Source organism: Antechinus flavipes, chromosome 2 (assembly GCF_016432865.1).
Source record: "Antechinus flavipes isolate AdamAnt ecotype Samford, QLD, Australia chromosome 2, AdamAnt_v2, whole genome shotgun sequence".
Lineage (NCBI taxonomy): Eukaryota > Metazoa > Chordata > Mammalia > Dasyuromorphia > Dasyuridae > Antechinus > Antechinus flavipes.
The window spans coordinates 580,914,567-580,929,485 of record NC_067399.1 but is presented as its reverse complement, the minus strand read 5'-3'; the positions used below and the strand labels follow the sequence as shown (position 1 = coordinate 580,929,485).

Sequence of the window (14,919 nt, the reverse complement as noted above, 5' to 3'; positions counted from 1 at the left end):
AAAAAAAAAAAAAAAAAAAAAAAAAAAAAAAAAAAAAAAAAAAAAAAAAAAAAAAAAAAAAAAAAAAAAAAAAAAAAAAAAAAAAAAAAAAAAAAAAAAAAAAAAAAAAAAAAAAAAAAAAAAAAAAAAAAAAAAAAAAAAAAAAAAAAAAAAAAAAAAAAAAAAAAAAAAAAAAAAAAAAAAAAAAAAAAAAAAAAAAAAAAAAAAAAAAAAAAAAAAAAAAAAAAAAAAAAAAAAAAAAAAAAAAAAAAAAAAAAAAAAAAAAAAAAAAAAAAAAAAAAAAAAAAAAAAAAAAAAAAAAAAAAAAAAAAAAAAAAAAAAAAAAAAAAAAAAAAAAAAAAAAAAAAAAAAAAAAAAAAAAAAAAAAAAAAAAAAAAAAAAAAAAAAAAAAAAAAAAAAAAAAAAAAAAAAAAAAAAAAAAAAAAAAAAAAAAAAAAAAAAAAAAAAAAAAAAAAAAAAAAAAAAAAAAAAAAAAAAAAAAAAAAAAAAAAAAAAAAAAAAAAAAAAAAAAAAAAAAAAAAAAAAAAAAAAAAAAAAAAAAAAAAAAAAAAAAAAAAAAAAAAAAAAAAAAAAAAAAAAAAAAAAAAAAAAAAAAAAAAAAAAAAAAAAAAAAAAAAAAAAAAAAAAAAAAAAAAAAAAAAAAAAAAAAAAAAAAAAAAAAAAAAAAAAAAAAAAAAAAAAAAAAAAAAAAAAAAAAAAAAAAAAAAAAAAAAAAAAAAAAAAAAAAAAAAAAAAAAAAAAAAAAAAAAAAAAAAAAAAAAAAAAAAAAAAAAAAAAAAAAAAAAAAAAAAAAAAAAAAAAAAAAAAAAAAAAAAAAAAAAAAAAAAAAAAAAAAAAAAAAAAAAAAAAAAAAAAAAAAAAAAAAAAAAAAAAAAAAAAAAAAAAAAAAAAAAAAAAAAAAAAAAAAAAAAAAAAAAAAAAAAAAAAAAAAAAAAAAAAAAAAAAAAAAAAAAAAAAAAAAAAAAAAAAAAAAAAAAAAAAAAAAAAAAAAAAAAAAAAAAAAAAAAAAAAAAAAAAAAAAAAAAAAAAAAAAAAAAAAAAAAAAAAAAAAAAAAAAAAAAAAAAAAAAAAAAAAAAACAAAAGAAACCAAGAAACCAACAAAATATATTTAAAATAAACTTTATGCTGGCAGAAAAGACTTACATATGTATAAGTAGGAAAATAGGTGGATGGGGCTGCCCAGGGTTGTGCCTGGCCCACTCCAATATGGCTTATTGGCAAAAAAGAGGGACAAGAGAAGACAATGGGCAGCAATATCTGTAGTGACATTCCTGACACAGAGTAACTCATAGCCTAGCTAACAGAGACAATCACAATGCTTCCAAACAGTGTCACAGGCTATAGGGTCTGAAGGCTACTAATCTTCCCACATCCAGCCATTCCTACACAACAGAGAGGTACATAAACAATATAAAGCTAACTAGCACCATAAATTACTCGAGATGGGGTCTGGATCACGATGGAAGTAGAAGAGTAAAGAAAAAACTATTTGTTATTACTGAGACTAAGAGCCAACCATCCTCACCAGTATGAGAAACAACAAGGTCAGCTTGCCCTATTACCCAACCCCCATCCTAATTACCTTCTTCCTAACTCCAGTTTCCTAATTCTTTCTTATATACCCTGATCTTTCCATACAGCTCTAAACAGGAAAGGGATGTGGGGAAGGAGAGGAGTAGGGCTAATAATCAACCTTTAAGGATAATTCAGAATAAAAATCTTGCTTAGATATGATCTGATGACACAAAAGAGAATGAAACAATATAGGCCCTACCTACTTCAAAGCTATTCCAGAGAGTAAAAAGAGCTGGGAACTGAAAGCCATTATACATTTCAATAACTTGGAGGATGCATCATTTCCCTTTTTTACACCTTAATCATCTCCAAGAGTTGCTACTGCCAAGAAACCCTTCAGGATCCCAGTCTGCCAGTCTTCTAGTGATGAGCCCCTCTAAACAGGGTTTGGTCCTTTGACAAACTGTTATTAGGCTTGTCCTTGGAACCTTTTCAGGTTAGCAGAACTGGCTAGGCTTGCAATTCTTTGGCACATTGTTTCAGAACTTAGGATCACCCCTACCCCACAATGAGCCATTGGAGGACTTTTGAGGAGAAAGTTTAATAATAATTATGACTATTTGTGTAGCATATTGATTTTCAAAGCACTTTTTATATCCATTATGTCATTTGATCCTCAAATCAACCCTGTGGATGGACAGGGCAAGTATCATTATTCCAGTTTTATAGATGAAACCACAGAATCTTTGGGAAGTCAGGTGAACTGGTAGGTTACACAGCCAGCAAGTGACAGAGCCAAGCCTAACTACAACCTAAAGCTAACTTGTAATTCAGAGCTCATTCCAAGGTACTATCTTGGTAAACTTTCCTTTAAACTACAATGTAATTCTGAGTTTTCCATTCATTCTGTAAAGACTATTTCCTGAAACTGTCTCAGCAGTTCAAGCCTTTGAATTACAACTGTTTTGACATTCCAAACACCTTTTAGGTCAGGCATAAGTCATCCAAGGGAACTAAAAGAAGGCTTAAAATATCTGGATGCCTGCCATGAGGAAGAGGGCCAATCAAGCCTTGCTTTTTTCCACATCTAATTGAAACATTCTTGCAACCCTTGATAAGAGCAGGTTTTGATTTTGGTTGCTCTTCATATACTCATCCTACCCCTTCCCTCCCTTCTCCATCACCAAAAGCAATTAAATGGTCTCTGTAGTAGATAAGGAAGGATACATTAATTCTTCCAGTCACTGATTATTTAAAAAAAAAAAAAAAAAAAAAAAAAAAAAAAAAAAAAAAAAAAAAAAAAAAAAAAAAAAAAAAAAAAAAAAAAAAAAAAAAAAAAAAAAAAAAAAAAAAAAAAAAAAAAAAAAAAAAAAAAAAAAAAAAAAAAAAAAAAAAAAAAAAAAAAAAAAAAAAAAAAAAAAAAAAAAAAAAAAAAAAAAAAAAAAAAAAAAAAAAAAAAAAAAAAAAAAAAAAAAAAAAAAAAAAAAAAAAAAAAAAAAAAAAAAAAAAAAAAAAAAAAAAAAAAAAAAAAAAAAAAAAAAAAAAAAAAAAAAAAAAAAAAAAAAAAAAAAAAAAAAAAAAAAAAAAAAAAAAAAAAAAAAAAAAAAAAAAAAAAAAAAAAAAAAAAAAAAAAAAAAAAAAAAAAAAAAAAAAAAAAAAAAAAAAAAAAAAAAAAAAAAAAAAAAAAAAAAAAAAAAAAAAAAAAAAAAAAAAAAAAAAAAAAAAAAAAAAAAAAAAAAAAAAAAAAAAAAAAAAAAAAAAAAAAAAAAAAAAAAAAAAAAAAAAAAAAAAAAAAAAAAAAAAAAAAAAAAAAAAAAAAAAAAAAAAAAAAAAAAAAAAAAAAAAAAAAAAAAAAAAAAAAAAAAAAAAAAAAAAAAAAAAAAAAAAAAAAAAAAAAAAAAAAAAAAAAAAAAAAAAAAAAAAAAAAAAAAAAAAAAAAAAAAAAAAAAAAAAAAAAAAAAAAAAAAAAAAAAAAAAAAAAAAAAAAAAAAAAAAAAAAAAAAAAAAAAAAAAAAAAAAAAAAAAAAAAAAAAAAAAAAAAAAAAAAAAAAAAAAAAAAAAAAAAAAAAAAAAAAAAAAAAAAAAAAAAAAAAAAAAAAAAAAAAAAAAAAAAAAAAAAAAAAAAAAAAAAAAAAAAAAAAAAAAAAAAAAAAAAAAAAAAAAAAAAAAAAAAAAAAAAAAAAAAAAAAAAAAAAAAAAAAAAAAAAAAAAAAAAAAAAAAAAAAAAAAAAAAAAAAAAAAAAAAAAAAAAAAAAAAAAAAAAAAAAAAAAAAAAAAAAAAAAAAAAAAAAAAAAAAAAAAAAAAAAAAAAAAAAAAAAAAAAAAAAAAAAAAAAAAAAAAAAAAAAAAAAAAAAAAAAAAAAAAAAAAAAAAAAAAAAAAAAAAAAAAAAAAAAAAAAAAAAAAAAAAAAAAAAAAAAAAAAAAAAAAAAAAAAAAAAAAAAAAAAAAAAAAAAAAAAAAAAAAAAAAAAAAAAAAAAAAAAAAAAAAAAAAAAAAATAAAAATCTTCTCCAAAATAATCTATATACATTACAGAATTTTGTCTCAACTTGACCTGAATTCCCTAACAATGAATATCTTCAACCATATGATAGGTGGCTACATGCATGGGAATTCCAAAAAAGGAATTCCTGTTCAAGTATGGGATGGATGAAATAACTTCTGAAATGCTTTTCACTTCTGAGAGTTATTACAATGACTCTGTTAAGATTGATATTAATTTATAGAACCACAGGTTACATCCCAAATTGATGCTTCACAAATCTACCTACCCAATCACTCTTTAGTACAGCATGAGCGGAAACATTAGAAAATGCTAGCAAAAAAAGGATAAAATCACATAAAGCAGAGAAAATTATTAGCATATTTTCTAGCCTGGGGGAACCCAGAATAGCACACTTCCCCCTGCAAATAGACTTTAGGCTTAACTTAAGTAGAAGAGCAAGGGACCTTTCTGAAAGTCTAAATGTCTTTATTTTTATAATGATCATTAGTCCTGCTCCTCTCTGAGACTTTGCCCAAACTTATAATTCTTCAACAGCTGAAGACCAGGTGTCTGACAACTTGTTGAGTAGTCACAAACCACTTCCTTCAGCACCTTGGCATTTCCTAAGTTTCTCTAGTCAAAGATCCCATCTGACCTAAATTGGCCCTACTTCTCTTAGGAGAATAAAAAGACTTTCAGATGAAGTGGCAAAGACAGTGCTTTTCCATTCATAACTGGAAGTTAAGCTGGCTTTGAAGCAATAGATTTTTTTCCCCTCTAAACTGAATATGGGGATATCAAGACAAAATTTTAGAGACAAAACTTTCAACCTGAAATATAATCAGAAGACTAAGAAACATATACAACAGAAGCATCAATAAGACTCAAGAAAAGCAAAAAATGAGAAGGTCATGTTCCTTGCACTAATTTTCACACAAGAATCTGTCTACACCCTTATCCAGCCTCGCCAAGTATGATTTAAAAAAATAATAATAATAACTTTTAGGTCTGAAATCAAAAGGCTGAAGAGTTTAAATTTAAAAAAAAAAAAAAAAAAAAAAAAAAAAAAAAAAAAAAAAAAAAAAAAAAAAAAAAAAAAAAAAAAAAAAAAAAAAAAAAAAAAAAAAAAAAAAAAAAAAAAAAAAAAAAAAAAAAAAAAAAAAAAAAAAAAAAAAAAAAAAAAAAAAAAAAAAAAAAAAAAAAAAAAAAAAAAAAAAAAAAAAAAAAAAAAAAAAAAAAAAAAAAAAAAAAAAAAAAAAAAAAAAAAAAAAAAAAAAAAAAAAAAAAAAAAAAAAAAAAAAAAAAAAAAAAAAAAAAAAAAAAAAAAAAAAAAAAAAAAAAAAAAAAAAAAAAAAAAAAAAAAAAAAAAAAAAAAAAAAAAAAAAAAAAAAAAAAAAAAAAAAAAAAAAAAAAAAAAAAAAAAAAAAAAAAAAAAAAAAAAAAAAAAAAAAAAAAAAAAAAAAAAAAAAAAAAAAAAAAAAAAAAAAAAAAAAAAAAAAAAAAAAAAAAAAAAAAAAAAAAAAAAAAAAAAAAAAAAAAAAAAAAAAAAAAAAAAAAAAAAAAAAAAAAAAAAAAAAAAAAAAAAAAAAAAAAAAAAAAAAAAAAAAAAAAAAAAAAAAAAAAAAAAAAAAAAAAAAAAAAAAAAAAAAAAAAAAAAAAAAAAAAAAAAAAAAAAAAAAAAAAAAAAAAAAAAAAAAAAAAAAAAAAAAAAAAAAAAAAAAAAAAAAAAAAAAAAAAAAAAAAAAAAAAAAAAAAAAAAAAAAAAAAAAAAAAAAAAAAAAAAAAAAAAAAAAAAAAAAAAAAAAAAAAAAAAAAAAAAAAAAAAAAAAAAAAAAAAAAAAAAAAAAAAAAAAAAAAAAAAAAAAAAAAAAAAAAAAAAAAAAAAAAAAAAAAAAAAAAAAAAAAAAAAAAAAAAAAAAAAAAAAAAAAAAAAAAAAAAAAAAAAAAAAAAAAAAAAAAAAAAAAAAAAAAAAAAAAAAAAAAAAAAAAAAAAAAAAAAAAAAAAAAAAAAAAAAAAAAAAAAAAAAAAAAAAAAAAAAAAAAAAAAAAAAAAAAAAAAAAAAAAAAAAAAAAAAAAAAAAAAAAAAAAAAAAAAAAAAAAAAAAAAAAAAAAAAAAAAAAAAAAAAAAAAAAAAAAAAAAAAAAAAAAAAAAAAAAAAAAAAAAAAAAAAAAAAAAAAAAAAAAAAAAAAAAAAAAAAAAAAAAAAAAAAAAAAAAAAAAAAAAAAAAAAAAAAAAAAAAAAAAAAAAAAAAAAAAAAAAAAAAAAAAAAAAAAAAAAAAAAAAAAAAAAAAAAAAAAAAAAAAAAAAAAAAAAAAAAAAAAAAAAAAAAAAAAAAAAAAAAAAAAAAAAAAAAAAAAAAAAAAAAAAAAAAAAAAAAAAAAAAAAAAAAAAAAAAAAAAAAAAAAAAAAAAAAAAAAAAAAAAAAAAAAAAAAAAAAAAAAAAAAAAAAAAAAAAAAAAAAAAAAAAAAAAAAAAAAAAAAAAAAAAAAAAAAAAAAAAAAAAAAAAAAAAAAAAAAAAAAAAAAAAAAAAAAAAAAAAAAAAAAAAAAAAAAAAAAAAAAAAAAAAAAAAAAAAAAAAAAAAAAAAAAAAAAAAAAAAAAAAAAAAAAAAAAAAAAAAAAAAAAAAAAAAAAAAAAAAAAAAAAAAAAAAAAAAAAAAAAAAAAAAAAAAAAAAAAAAAAAAAAAAAAAAAAAAAAAAAAAAAAAAAAAAAAAAAAAAAAAAAAAAAAAAAAAAAAAAAAAAAAAAAAAAAAAAAAAAAAAAAAAAAAAAAAAAAAAAAAAAAAAAAAAAAAAAAAAAAAAAAAAAAAAAAAAAAAAAAAAAAAAAAAAAAAAAAAAAAAAAAAAAAAAAAAAAAAAAAAAAAAAAAAAAAAAAAAAAAAAAAAAAAAAAAAAAAAAAAAAAAAAAAAAAAAAAAAAAAAAAAAAAAAAAAAAAAAAAAAAAAAAAAAAAAAAAAAAAAAAAAAAAAAAAAAAAAAAAGCTGAATTGTAAACTGCATTAGATACGTAATGTAAAATCAGTCTAAGAAAGAGAGGTTGGGGCCAGACTGTGAAGTTTTTTAAATGCCAAATAGGAGAATTTGCTATTTAATCTTAAAATAACAGGAAGTCACTGAAGTTCCTTGAACCGGTGTTTGGTTTCATCTTAGATATTGAGGATCAACAATCTGCTAGCTGTATGGAAGCTGGATTCAAAGTGAGGGACCAGAAGGAAAACCAATTAGAAGATTACTACAATAATCTAAGCAAGTAAGGATAAGACACTTAACTAAAATGGTGAGTGTGGTAGTGGGAAAATGACAAATGGGTTGTGGAGGTAAGATCGATAAGACTTGGCAATTAATTGGCTATGCAGATTTGGGATGAGGAGTACCAGAAAGAGGGAAAAGTTCATTATGTTCCTTGTAAACCTGGGTGCACTGAAAGGAATAATGCCCTAGACAAAGACGAACATTTAAGAGGAAGAACTAGAGGCAACTAGGAGGAGATGTCAAGAAGGCAACCTACAACTTGGGTTTGAAGTTCAGGAGAAAAGTAAGGGCTGATCAGGGAGTTACCTGCAGAGATGACAGTTGAAACCTGATGATGAGATTACCAAGAGATAATGTAGAGCTAGGAGTCCCAAAACAAAGCCTTGGAGTACATTCATGTTTAAAGGACAGGACATGGAGGATGATCCTACAAGACTGAGAAGTCAAGACAGGGAGGAAGAAAGAATAAGTAAAAAAACATTTATAAAGACTTACTATCTTGCCTGAATGCCAAGCAGTGAAAACATAAGCACAAAAAAATGAGCAAAGTCCTTACCTTCTCCTGGAAGTGAGGAGAACCAAGAGAAAACAAGGACATAGAATTTTAGAAATATTTAGGAGTTTCCCAAAGCCAATTTAATATTCATAGCATGTCTTATATTCCAAAGCTGTATGTGTATCTATATGTCTCTTTGTCATTTCCATCTCTCTTAAACCTGTTCACAATGTTTAAGCCAGTCTATGCTCCATCTAGTGGAAATGCTGAAGATAGCCACAGTGAAAAGACCTCAGTTTTGGCAATGTGACTAGAACCCAACTTCTTTAGTCACCATCCTTTACAAGTCAGTTTTTTTTTTTTTTTTTTTTTTTTTTTTTTTTTTTTTTTTTTTTTTTTTTTTTTTTTTTTTTTTTTTTTTTTTTTTTTTTTTTTTTTTTTTTTTTTTTTTTTTTTTTTTTTTTTTTTTTTTTTTTTTTTTTTTTTTTTTTTTTTTTTTTTTTTTTTTTTTTTTTTTTTTTTTTTTTTTTTTTTTTTTTTTTTTTTTTTTTTTTTTTTTTTTTTTTTTTTTTTTTTTTTTTTTTTTTTTTTTTTTTTTTTTTTTTTTTTTTTTTTTTTTTTTTTTTTTTTTTTTTTTTTTTTTTTTTTTTTTTTTTTTTTTTTTTTTTTTTTTTTTTTTTTTTTTTTTTTTTTTTTTTTTTTTTTTTTTTTTTTTTTTTTTTTTTTTTTTTTTTTTTTTTTTTTTTTTTTTTTTTTTTTTTTTTTTTTTTTTTTTTTTTTTTTTTTTTTTTTTTTTTTTTTTTTTTTTTTTTTTTTTTTTTTTTTTTTTTTTTTTTTTTTTTTTTTTTTTTTTTTTTTTTTTTTTTTTTTTTTTTTTTTTTTTTTTTTTTTTTTTTTTTTTTTTTTTTTTTTTTTTTTTTTTTTTTTTTTTTTTTTTTTTTTTTTTTTTTTTTTTTTTTTTTTTTTTTTTTTTTTTTTTTTTTTTTTTTTTTTTTTTTTTTTTTTTTTTTTTTTTTTTTTTTTTTTTTTTTTTTTTTTTTTTTTTTTTTTTTTTTTTTTTTTTTTTTTTTTTTTTTTTTTTTTTTTTTTTTTTTTTTTTTTTTTTTTTTTTTTTTTTTTTTTTTTTTTTTTTTTTTTTTTTTTTTTTTTTTTTTTTTTTTTTTTTTTTTTTTTTTTTTTTTTTTTTTTTTTTTTTTTTTTTTTTTTTTTTTTTTTTTTTTTTTTTTTTTTTTTTTTTTTTTTTTTTTTTTTTTTTTTTTTTTTTTTTTTTTTTTTTTTTTTTTTTTTTTTTTTTTTTTTTTTTTTTTTTTTTTTTTTTTTTTTTTTTTTTTTTTTTTTTTTTTTTTTTTTTTTTTTTTTTTTTTTTTTTTTTTTTTTTTTTTTTTTTTTTTTTTTTTTTTTTTTTTTTTTTTTTTTTTTTTTTTTTTTTTTTTTTTTTTTTTTTTTTTTTTTTTTTTTTTTTTTTTTTTTTTTTTTTTTTTTTTTTTTTTTTTTTTTTTTTTTTTTTTTTTTTTTTTTTTTTTTTTTTTTTTTTTTTTTTTTTTTTTTTTTTTTTTTTTTTTTTTTTTTTTTTTTTTTTTTTTTTTTTTTTTTTTTTTTTTTTTTTTTTTTTTTTTTTTTTTTTTTTTTTTTTTTTTTTTTTTTTTTTTTTTTTTTTTTTTTTTTTTTTTTTTTTTTTTTTTTTTTTTTTTTTTTTTTTTTTTTTTTTTTTTTTTTTTTTTTTTTTTTTTTTTTTTTTTTTTTTTTTTTTTTTTTTTTTTTTTTTTTTTTTTTTTTTTTTTTTTTTTTTTTTTTTTTTTTTTTTTTTTTTTTTTTTTTTTTTTTTTTTTTTTTTTTTTTTTTTTTTTTTTTTTTTTTTTTTTTTTTTTTTTTTTTTTTTTTTTTTTTTTTTTTTTTTTTTTTTTTTTTTTTTTTTTTTTTTTTTTTTTTTTTTTTTTTTTTTTTTTTTTTTTTTTTTTTTTTTTTTTTTTTTTTTTTTTTTTTTTTTTTTTTTTTTTTTTTTTTTTTTTTTTTTTTTTTTTTTTTTTTTTTTTTTTTTTTTTTTTTTTTTTTTTTTTTTTTTTTTTTTTTTTTTTTTTTTTTTTTTTTTTTTTTTTTTTTTTTTTTTTTTTTTTTTTTTTTTTTTTTTTTTTTTTTTTTTTTTTTTTTTTTTTTTTTTTTTTTTTTTTTTTTTTTTTTTTTTTTTTTTTTTTTTTTTTTTTTTTTTTTTTTTTTTTTTTACCGATTAAAAGTGGGCTTTGTTCAGAATTAAAATGTTTGTTGTTAGCTGACAAAAAAGTTGACTGGTGGCAGATATCACCAAATCTAAGATCAAACTAAATTTAAGATAATTAAAAACATTTTAAAAAATTAAGATAATTTAAAAAAACAGGAAACCTGTTGGTCACAGTGATTTTTCTGTCCAAAAATAAGAGATAGGGAGAAAATCAAGATGTCAGAAATCATTAAAGATAGCATAATAAAAAGTTCTTTCTTTGAATAGAACGAAGAATTCAGGAAGCACCACCAACCCCCATTATTAAATTGACAACTATTAAACTTGGCCTCTAAAATACAAAACAGAATTGAATCCGGCGAATTAAGTTATTTTCACTGTCTCAGATGTCAGTTTTTCTGAGCCGAGAATTGGAGATGCTACCAGTCTACCACCCAGGAATATTGTAAACACAAATGAACCAGCTGGCTATTTCTCTTGGGCTCTGTATGGAAAGGTTCATGCAAATACAAGGTGATGATTTTAGATTACTACTAACTCTGGTAAATGGAATGTAGTAAGAGTAAAGAGAATGGAATAGAATCAATTCTTTGAAAGATCATACCAAAAGGGAAGAACTATACAAGTGACAACACAATACACACACACACACACACACACACACACACACACACACACACACACACACACACACACACACACACACTGGTCTGTGGGGTTTCAGTGACACATATATAAAAATGGACTTGGATGGAAAGACAGGGAAATTAAGAGATTACCCATTACACAAACTCAATCTCTTCTAGGGTAGAACTGAAGATACATAAAAATTACTGGACAGAAACCAAAATCCAACCATTTGAAACAAAGTACAAGGGTTAGGTTATCCTCAAAACAAGTACTGAAATTGTCAAGAACATGATAGGAACAAGCTGCCCTAGAGTCACCAAAATCAAGATGCAGATAGATGAGATTAATGTTCTGGCTACTTAGTCCATAATGTCATGATTAGGTGCTCTATTCCATCTTAAAATTACAGCTAAAAAGTACAGAACCTACTACCTTCCACTATCAATTACCTCCCTCCCCCAGCAAGACACTACCTAAAGAAGACAACTAGTAAGTAGTAAGACTTTAGAGGGTAATAGAGACTCAGAGTCATCCCCAAATCAATTCTCTAAAATCTTTAACTAATGTGTTAAATTGTTAGGAACTAAATTTTAGAAATTTTCAGAAAATCAAATTACAAAGTAAAAGCAAAATTATTGGTTCTTTTGTATCAGTATAGGGAGGGCAATTCCAATCATTAGAGCCCTCACCTTAATTCTCTCATGGACCCCAAAATTCTCTCACTCCTCCCTATCCCTGAAATGAATTAAGATTTAACTTTTCTAGATGAAGTAGGGTATGACATTTCTATTGATGCTCCAGAATAGAAACAACCAAGCAATAATAGAGGCAATCTAAGTGTAAATTAGACAAAAATCAACTTTGAATTGAGGGGCTTAAATTTTTTAAAAAGTTGGTTTTTCTGATCTTTTTGTCCATTAAATGTTTCAAACACTTATTGACCTACTTAATGGAGAGCATTATGAGCTGCACTAAAGGAGATAGATACATAAGACAGAAAATGAGGAGCAGGAAGAAAAAAGGAAGAGCCCAGTCCAAGTAAAGATGTGTTTGAATGTAACAAAAAGTAAACAAAGAATTGGTATTTTTACTGGAAATCTCCTAATCTTGACCGTGACACTTCACAGACAAGAGTTAAATTAAGGTTTGCCATTATTGCTCCTTGTGTATGTTTCCAAAAATGAAAGACAAGTGAAGAGAAAGTGAGGAAAGCTGCCTCACATGCAGGGTAACAAATGTAAAGGAGAGAAAGTATGATTCCCCCTATTGCTCCCCACCCAAGCTGGCACCAGTATCACCCCTCCCATCAGTTTCGCAATGCCATCCCTGGCTGAAATCGGAACCAACAGCTTCTCTCCTGGGAAAGCAAAGAAACCACCCAGCAAGAAAAGCTAGGGCACCCCACTTACTAGTATTCTCTCCCCCGCCAAAAACCCTGCAGCACCATCCAACCCTGCCCGGTGAGCTATATGCCCAAGTCGCCATCCATGGTGCCTGCTACCTAAAGGGCCCACTTTGCCTTCCCTCAAGGATTCTTCACCTCCAAGTTGCTCAAATGGCAGCCAGTTCCACCTACTGTCATGTGCTTCGCAGAACAGCTTTTACCCCCTGAAGGGACCCCCTTGCACTTAACAGAGCCCCAATGTGCCTTCAGGTTCCTTGCCACTGGGGAGTCCAGACCAGTGCATCCTTGGGTAGGATCTCTTAGGAGGAGCACGGGGAGTATTGGATTTGGAGTCAGAAGAACCCGATTCAGATCCTGGCAGTGGCCTTTACTACCACAGTGGTGACCTTGGCCGAGTCACTTCATTTCTTTAGGCCTCAGTCCCTCATCTGCAAAATGGGGATACGGGGACGAGGGGAGAGAGAGGCTGAGGCATGACTTAGATGACTTCTAACTCTCTAATCTGTGGTGCCAGGAACCCCTCCTCCTTTCCCAGAACCCCTTCCCGAAAGCTTGGTATTCATGTCCCCCCACCAGCACCAGTGCCCCTTGGGAACCCTTCCCGGAATCTGGCCCTACCCCTAAAGCCACGGCTTCTTCAGGGCCTCCCCAGGACGTCGGCGCCCACCCTCCGGATACATATACCCAGGACCCCTTTGAGCTTCCTCTCCTGGTCCTGGAGCACCCCCTCAGGACGCTCCTCCTACTGCCCTATCAAGCACCCATAGCCCCCTCTCAAGACCCCTTTTCTTTCTCACCACGGCGACCATCTCCGCTCTCCCACTCTGGTACTATAGCCCCCTCCCCCAGACCCTTTTCCTCTTACCTGGGGGGGTTCGGCCCTGGCTGACAGGGGGGTGGGCAGCGCCTGGAGGAGCAGGAGCGCCATGCCGCCCAGGAACCTTCTCCTCTCCATCACCCTCCGGCTCCGGCTCCTGCTCCTCCACTGCCTCCACAGCCTCCCTCCTCCTCTTCCTCCACCTCTTCCTCCTCCCTCTCCTCCTCCTCTTCCCCCTTCTTCCTTCTTCCCTGCTCCTCTTCCTGTTTCGTTCTCATCCCCCGCCCCAACTTCCGGCTCCGCCCCGCTTTACAGAAAGTACCGCCCTCAGACCAGGGTTCTCCCAGGCATGGGGGCGCTTAGCCATTCCAACCTTCAGCTCAGGTCCCTTGCTCTTCCATCATTGATTCTTACGCCTGTCCATCAAAGCGAGACCACCTATTAGAACAACCATCTGAAAACGATCGGCCAATGAAAAGTAGAGGCAAGCCGGGCTGCGTGGAACGCGACAGGAACGATGGAAAGGCCTCTCCCATCCCCAGAGGGTGGCGGAAGAAGTCCGGAAGAGGCAGGGCCATTGTAAACGGCAGCCCTATTGGGTGTGGCGGAAATGACTGAATCCTCTTCCCCCCATATTACATGAGACTCAAAATTTTTTTTAAGTTTAAAGTAACTTTACATTTTCCTTCCTTTTCCCAACAAAACAAAACATGACCGTGAAAAATGGAAGCGACTTGCCTCAGATCTCACGGGAGTTTAAAATGGCAGAGCCAGTACTAAACCAAAGGGTTCTGTCCATGGAGTTTGCCTCTTCAAGGCACCCTCAAACATGCACAGGAAGGTCTCAGAGAGCACGCTCTTCCAGGATATGGAAGGGAGTCAGCTTTCTCTCCTCCTGGGATCTAGATTGAAAGGATCTCAGAAATCATCCAATTCAGCCTTTGTAGTTGGATTCCCTTCCATAATATGTCACCTTCCTAGTTTCCAATTGAGGAGCTGATCTGGGATATTGACTACCATCTGGTGGTAGGGCTGGTCTGATGGTTCGGGAAGCTCTTTCTTAAAAGCCAAGTTGCAATTTAGCTCCGTTTCTCCCAGCTCCGCTTTCTAGAGCCGGATGCAATAAACCCAATCCCATCTTTCCCAGAAGTTGGGCCCCCAACAGAAGAAATGGCCTCCTCTGCAGGAATCAAGGTTTGCCCCAGGCTCAGGAATTTCCAGACACAGTTCAGCTCAGAATATCCTGCTCTCCCAAGCTGAAAAAGTATCAAGAGCGCTTCTCCAACTTGGAGTTTCTTAGAAATAAATTCACCAGCCCCACAAATCGTGCTCTCTGGGAGTAGGGCCCAGCAAGCTGGGGCCTGGCTCATTTCACAACAGGGAGACCCTATTCTGTCCTGGTGGGGTTAATTAGTCCTCTGCACAAAGGACTAGCTGTAAACATCATTAGGGAGCCAGAAAATAAATAGCCAATTTAGCCAGGCAGTCTGGTTTGGCAAACATTTTGCATTAATTGGATTTGGCAGGAATCCCACTTTCCCCCTCCCCCAGCTCCCAGAGGTCTCTTGGAAGGAAGTCTTATCCAGATAATCTAGGAAAGGACAGGACAGGACAAGCATAAAAACAGTTTAATAGGTTTTGCCAGATTTTTTCTGGGGGAAGCTTCCTAGTGTACCGTATAATACTATTTAAAAAACCCGGGCTCAAACCCCAGGCTTTGTCACTTGGTAGGTTTTTGTTCTTGTTTTTATTTTTTAAATAGGTCACTTCACTGCTTTAATCAAGTTTTCTTATCCATCAAAGTCTGGATAGCAATTACCTAAAGTGTTATTTTAAGGATCAAATGAAATGATGCATATCAAATGCTGGGTAAATTTTATGAAGTATCAACTTCCAACTATTGGATGAGCTTAAGCAAATTATGTTTCTGAGACTCAGTTTCTTTTTCTGTATAAAGGGAACACCTGCCTCAGTTATTGAATGAGGATGTAATGAAAAACAAATGAGAACATAACTTCGAAGATGCTGTGAAAACTGTAAATTGATATCCCCATATAAAAAGGGACAAAGGGAAGCTTATGCTGAACTCTTCTAATTTGAGAG

At 24.6% G+C, this 14,919-nt stretch overlaps 1 protein-coding gene across 1 annotated transcript in view; it reads right to left on the bottom strand.

The window, feature by feature from the left end:
- The window catches only part of WBP1L (WW domain binding protein 1 like), a 74,017-nt gene extending 60,978 nt beyond the window's left edge, over nucleotides 1–13,039 (bottom strand). Inside the window, exon 1 of the mRNA XM_051981321.1 lies at nucleotides 12,865–13,039. Coding sequence (XP_051837281.1) covers nucleotides 12,865–12,954 — 90 coding nt within the window. The 5' untranslated portion in view covers nucleotides 12,955–13,039. The remainder of the gene's footprint in view (nucleotides 1–12,864) is intronic.
- Between the last annotated feature and the right edge of the window lie 1,880 nt (nucleotides 13,040–14,919).